This window comes from Coenobita brevimanus, chromosome 115, assembly GCF_032717465.1.
Source record: "Coenobita brevimanus isolate Jiangsu-jjx chromosome 115, ASM3271746v2, whole genome shotgun sequence".
Classification (NCBI taxonomy): Eukaryota; Metazoa; Arthropoda; class Malacostraca; order Decapoda; family Coenobitidae; genus Coenobita; species Coenobita brevimanus.
The window spans coordinates 11,053,928-11,060,971 of NC_137068.1; the positions used below are offsets into that span (position 1 = coordinate 11,053,928).

Genomic DNA, 7,044 nt, shown 5'->3' on the forward strand with positions numbered 1-7,044 from the left:
ACATTAGTGGTGTTGCGCTGGCTAAAAACACACAAACACACATAACACTGCAACACAAACACGTATGTAACACCGTAACGGCGCTCAAGACAGTAATGCTAGAGAAAGATTGATTTTTTCCTGTTCATTAACTTAACTATGTCAGACCAATTAGGTGAGATAATTATGGGATTCACGTGGGTGCAATGCAAATGAAGGTGTGTGTGTGTGTGTGTGTGTGTGTGTGTGTGTGTGTGTGTGTGTGCTATGGAAGTGACTCGTACACTTTATACATTCTACTATGATGATGATGGTGTGTGTGTGTGTGTGTGTGTGTGTGTGTGTGTGTGTGTGTGCTATGGAAGTGACTCGTACACTTTATACATTCTACTATGATGATGATGGTGTGTGTGTGTGTGTGTGTGTGTGTGTGTGTGTGTGTGTGTGTGTGTGTGTGTGTGTGTGTGTGTGTGTGTGTGTGTGTGTGTGTGTGTGTGTGTGCGCTATGGAAGTTACTCATACACTGTTTATACATTCTAACACTAATAATGGTGGTAGTGGTGGTAGTACTCTTGTAGTACTTTGTAATGCTGAACACGAACAAAGTTGTCCTCGAAACATCCCGAATAATTCTTTAGTGGTCAAAGTGAGATTCAAAGAAAATTCCTGTCTTTACTTGTACGTGTTTTGATCAGTTTCTACCTTTGTAATATCCAGCATCACATGTGACCGTCTGTCCTTCACTCTTACCCCTCTCCCAATAGCTATCATCCCCTTGTCTTCCCCAACACACACACACACACACACACACACACACAAAGACGTCATCAAGCTAAGGATTAAAATGTTTAACGAATCTGTAGGTATGGCGAAAACTCCTTACAGAAATAGGCTAAGAGATTTACATTACTAAGATCTGTATCGCTGATGTGACAGGAAAATTACTGACTGATGAAAACTAAACTGACGTACAATAACCTAAGGTAACTACCTACCTAACCTACCTAACCTATTCCAATCTGATCTAAAGTAAAACAACTCAAATGACACAGAACTAACCACCTTATCTAATCCAAACTAACATCCACAACCTAACCAACTCAAACTAACACCCCAAAACCTGAGTTGATCTGACCTAACCTAACCCAACTTAACCTAACCTGACCTGACCTGACCTGACCCAAAGTAATCCAACTTATACTGCAACAGCGATGCAGGCAGGAACAAACCCTTATCCCCAATTAAAGAAACTTGGCCACTGAATTCCTAACTTGTCAGGAAGCCAGGCTGGGGACGGAGGTGAGGGAAGGGGAGAGATGCTGGGGGCGGGGGGGAGGGAGGAAGGAGGGGGAAGCAAGGGGAGGGAGGAAGGAGGGGGAAGCAAGAGGAGGGGTGGGTGGGAAGCAAAGGAAGGGAGGTACAGCGAGGAGGGAAACGGAAAGCAATAAGAGGGAGGGGCAGAAGAATGATGCTACAATGTTGGAGGAATGCAGGAAGGGGAGAATGGGAAGAGAGAGAGACCAGAGGAGAGGAAGGAGGAACAAGCAGGATGGGAAAACGGAGAGAGGTGTGGGGAGACGGCAGAGAGCAGGGAAGAGAAAGTAGGGGAGTGGGAGGAGGAGAGAATACTGGAAGGGTGATGATGGAAGGACAAAAAAGGATGGGGAAGGGGAGAGAACAGGGGGTGCGAAAGGGGAGGGAACAGGGGGTAGGAAAGGGGAGGGAACAGGGGTGGAGAAGGGGAGGGAACAGGGGTGGAGAAGGGGAGGGAACAGGGGTGGAGAAGGGGAGGGAACAGGGGTGGAGAAGGGGAAAGAACAGGGGTGGGGAAGGGGAAAGAACAGGGGTGGAGAAGGGGAAAGAACAGGGGTGGAGAAGGGGAAAGGACAGGGGTGGGGAAGGGGAAAAAACAGGGATGGGGAAGGGGAAAAAACAGGGGTGGGGAAGGGGAGACAACAGGGGTGGGGAAGGGGAGTCAACAGGGGTGGGGAAGGGGAGTCAACAGGGGTGGGGAAGGGGAGTCAACAGGGGTGGGGAAGGGGAGTCAACAGGGGTGGGGAAGGGGAGTCAACAGGGGTGGGGAAGGGGAGTCAACAGGGGTGGGGAAGGGGAGTCAACAGGGGTGGGGAAGGGGAGACAACAGGGGTGGGGAAGGGGAGAGGAGAGAAAGGATGGGAGAATGAGCACGAGGGGAAGGATTGGAATGGGCAGACAACAAGGGGAAGAGCTGATAAGAGGGCCGGGGGGAGGGGGAAGAGAAGACAGAGGGGGTAATAGGGCATCAAGGAGGGATGGGGGGAGGGGAAGAGAGAAGACAGAGGGGGTAACAGGGCATAAAGGAGGGATGGGGGGAGGGGGAATGAGGAGAGAATAACGACAAATGGGGATGAAGAACTGAGGAGAGGGTGAAAGCAGAAGGATGGGCGGGAGGTAAAATAACAAGGGTAGAGGAAAATATTAATGGAGAGAGAGAGAGAGATTCTTCAGTAACGTGTTTCGAAATGATTCTTCATTAGTTACGTGTTTCGAAGTGGGTCCTATACCACTCATAACAAAAATAAATTCTCATCAATTCACATTAAGCTACTGTACCGTATTGTTGTAATAAAGTCTGGGCACAGGCAAGGGAAGGAGGAAGACAACCTCTTCGACTGCTGCTTTTATTCTCACTAACTCGTCAATAAACAGCCAACCCTTTCATCAGGTCGGTTTGATAACTGACAGATTCGAACACAAAGTTCGACACAGGATGAATTCTTTTCTTAAATATACATAAAATGGGAAAAAGGGCAAATGGCATTATTACCACCTCTAAGATCAGCACCAACTTAACAGACATAGCATGACATAGACATAGCATGACATAGACATAGCATGACACAGACACAGCATGACAGACATAGTATGACAGACACAGCATGACAGACATAGCATGACATAGACATAGCATGACATGACATAACACTCCCCCCTGATCTTCTAAAGATCACTATATTGGAACGGCCATACTGGACGGCGCTCCCTAGAACCTCGACGGGGCAGTGGTCTCCCTGGACTATCTACTTCGTCTTCACTTGACGTATCACTTGACGTAGACTCATTCGAAGGACCTCTCACATCGATTAGCAAATCATCTTCTGTTTCTGATTCAGGGCTTTCTTCAGCTAGTGAATCCTCTGGGGCAGTAGACAGCGATGTTGCCAGCCTTAGGTCACGCACATGACGAGACATACCATCCACCTCGACGTTCTGGGCAGATACAACTCGCGTTACTGTGCCCTCTGTGCTTCGAGAATCGCAGAGTCTGCTGGGATGCCGGATCCATACACGATCACCGACGCTGAAGCGATGTTGTTCTTCCACCGGCTGATCTTGCAGAGTTACTCCGTCGATACCCAGCAGTCTGACCTCGTATCTAAATATCTGGTTGGCAGGGGCAGATGAGGCATCACCACCTCGTGGCATAACGTTGTAGCAGTACACTGCTTCAGCTATGGAACAGCCTTTCCGTGCCAGTATAGTTTTCACGGTTCGATGATTTCTCTCTGATATTCCATTACCAGATGGAGCGTTGGCACACCGATACCTGATGACCATACCCCAACGCCTGGCGAACTCTTTGATCGTTGAGCTACGGAAGCTGGCAGCATTGTCAGTTAATAGCTCCTTAGGTGCTCCACGTTCATAAAACACAGACTCTAGCTGTTCAACAACACTGATGACATCTTGCCGCCTGAGTCTTTTCCAGATGGCATAACGTGTTGGCCCACAGTCGATGAGCGTCAGATAGTGCTGGTTTCTGACATGACAGACGTCCATGCTAACTCTGCTCCAGATCTCTGAAACCCCCAACTCCCCTTTCTTCCACTTCTCTGGTGCCGGATCAAAGGATTGACATTCTTGACAACTCTGAAGAACACTGCGAACCTGCTGCCTCTGAACCGTAGGATAGAGCCTTCTGCAGAAGTACAGTGTACGCTTGATGCCGGGATGCTCGCTGGTTTCATGAATGTTAACGATGTCCCTGTCTGAAACACTGGCAACAGCTGCACAGCTTGTCTGCCCGTTTGCTAGTGTCATCCACCTCTTCGGTACTCGTGTTAGCGCATCTACTTTGTTTTCAGTAGAAGACACAAACTTTACTTCCAGGCACAGATTATACTCGACGATGATAGATTTAAAAGTCTCTAGGCGCCTACAGATCAACATTTCACTGGAAGCTCTAGTCTTCAAACGAGATTTTCCTGAGAGAGCATCCGCGATCCAGTGGAACACAGTTCTTGAGTCAGTCATAAGAGTCAGCCGTTTCATCTTCCAGGAGATTGCAAGATTTATCCCCTTAATAACAGCGTCCAGCTCCGCAAGATTAATGTGAGAGCACTCGTCCCGTCGTAACCAACACGAGTCTTCAATAACTTCACCTTTCACCTCCAACACAGCTCCCAATGCGAGTGAACTTGCATCTACCCATAGTATAGCTTCGTCTCCCGCCACATCCCATCGTCCTCGGGCCGGGTCTGAGTTCTTCACCCGCTCCAACGTGTCCGCAAGCATCGAGTGCAAACTGAGGTCATTAATCTCGTCGTCCCACGTAGTCGTGACCTCATTGGCCCGTCTTTTAATGTACGACGCCGCCACTCGCAACCAGCCACAAACAGGAAGGTGACTCGTTAGCTGCCCGCAGAGTGAAAACACTGTCCGCCTAGTCAGCTTTTCAGGTAGCTTGCCAACGCCGTTATCACGCTTCCAGACGAGACGATCGTGCTCCCCCCAGACTCTAATGCCCAGCACACGAGCTCCTTCAGACACAATCTCGGGAGGTTTGCAGAGCAGGCCATGACGACTAAGGTGCCATTCCACTTCTGCAGCACTCGCCACACTTTCGTCCACCAGAATATCGTCCAGGTATGGTGAAGTGGCGCGGTTTATCTTCTCGTCCATGCTCAACACACGACTCAGGACCTCCTTCAATACTAGTGGTGCGATGTTCAGTCCAAAGCCCAGTCTAGTTAAACAGTAACGTCTCCCACGGAACACCACTGTCTGGGACGACCATAGCGATCTGTGAACGTGTATCTGTAGGTAAGCCTTGCGCAAGTCAATGAGAGCGACCCTCTGTCCACGCCTGCGCCACTCCCGTATCTTCTCAGTGCAGACGTCCGCTTCAGCTGTGTGCAAATTAAGATGGGCATTCAACTCACGAAAATCAAGGACAGGGCGTACTTTTTTCTTGTTTTGCTGCACGACAGCCATCAGAGGGATAGTTCCTTTCACAGGGCCATGTATACTCTCGTTGTATGGAACCAGCCATCCGTCCTTAATCCATTCACACAGTTCATTTTCATATTCTTTTCGAGCTTCATTCGGCACCCTGTATTCAGAGACAGTATTCAGTAGTCGTGGAGGCTCCGAGTTATCACGCCAGTTCCACAACACTGTCCACTTTTTAGCTGCACTGTCATATGTTACTTCAAAATCCCTCTCGACAATATTTCGTTGTATGGTAGGTACTGTCACGGCTGAAGCCTGCACTTCCTCAATACCAAATCGCACTTTGTCCGGTGAATGCACTGTCACTCCCTGCAGGGCTTCAACACCGTTCATGCCCAGAATAAAGTCAAAATTAAGCGGCTTGGAAGGCACTACAATCACATTCACAGACACGGACACTCCTGACAGTAGCTGGACTGTTACCACACCTGTTTCCATACACATATAAAGCTCACCGCTTACTGTCCTCACACTGATATTTCCTTTGGTCCAGCGAGAGCACATGGAAACGTGTGCAATACTCTGAGTACAGCCGGTGTCTACCAAGGCATCACAGTTCTTTCCATCAACAACCAAGCGAGTCACTGGTAAAGCGCCTCTCACTGACGGTCTGGAGAGGAGGCTGGCGCTGGTCCCACCTCTCCTGATCCATTTCCTGAAGGGCATGAGGTAGCGATGTGGCCTCGTCCCCCGCATCTGAAGCAGCGCACATTACCTCGCCCACCTCTACCTCTGCGCACACTGCGTCCATTCCTGGCAGTCACGAGCGTAGTGGTTCGGCTGGTTACAGGAATGGCAGCGCACACCACCAACACCAACTAATGCAGGAGCCACTGTGTGCTGTCTGGAGCCGGCTGGTTGTGCTGATGCCCCATCATCGAGGTAATTATCCGCTAGAACAGCTCGAGCACGGTTCAGAAGTTGGTTAATATCCATAGTTTCCATGCGTGAACCAGCTCTCAGAATGTGGCGAACAGCTTCTGGAAGACCAGCTAAAAAAGCACAACATAGACCGGCGTCGGTTATTCCTCCAAATCGTGTAGCCAGGTGGCGCAGGTCAGCCAAGTACACGTCAACAGACTCGCCATCACGCAGCCTACGGTCCACAAACTGCTCATAGGCAACAAACTTGTCTGCAGCAAATGCCGAGGTGAGTGCATCCTTTATGGTGTCGAAGTTCCCCTTGTCTACGCTGCTGAGCTGCTGATAAACAGAGAAAGCCCCGCCTGTGAGTCGCAGTGGCACAATGGTGTGTAGATCGGAGATCCCTCGTAGCCGACAAACCAGCTCCAGCTTTTCGATCCACTCTACCACCGAGTGCTAAGTACCGTCAAATTCCGGGATCAGACGAAGTTCCGTCGTAAGGCTGTCTCCTCGGGCTGAGGTTGACGATGCCGGTTTGCCACTATCACTTCCGTCCATCATAAGTTGCGAGAGAATGCCTAGATAGCTTGTAATAAAGTCTGGGCACAGGCAAGGGAAGGAGGAAGACAACCTCTTCGACTGCTGGTTTTATTCTCACTAACTCGTCAATAAACAGCCAACCCTTTCATCAGGTCGGTTTGATAACTGACAGATTCGAACACAAAGTTCGACACAGGATGAATTCTTTTCTTAAATATACATAAAATGGGAAAAAGGGCAAATGGCATTATTACCACCTCTAAGATCAGCACCAACTTAACAGACATAGCATGACATAGACATAGCATGACATAGACATAGCATGACATAGACACAGCATGACATAGACATAGCATGACAGACATAGCATGACAGACATAGCATGACAGG

The 7,044-nt window shown here is 49.2% G+C and overlaps 1 protein-coding gene across 1 annotated transcript in view; it reads right to left on the reverse strand.

Annotated features, from left to right (window-relative positions):
• Positions 1–6,672, reverse strand: part of LOC145418630 (uncharacterized) — a 78,408-nt gene extending 71,736 nt beyond the window's left edge. Inside the window, 2 exon segments of the mRNA XM_080286994.1 lie at positions 2,989–5,893; positions 5,981–6,672. Of these exon segments, the coding sequence (XP_080143120.1) occupies positions 2,989–5,893; positions 5,981–6,672 (3,597 nt within the window).
• Positions 6,673–7,044: the final 372 nt, after the last annotated feature.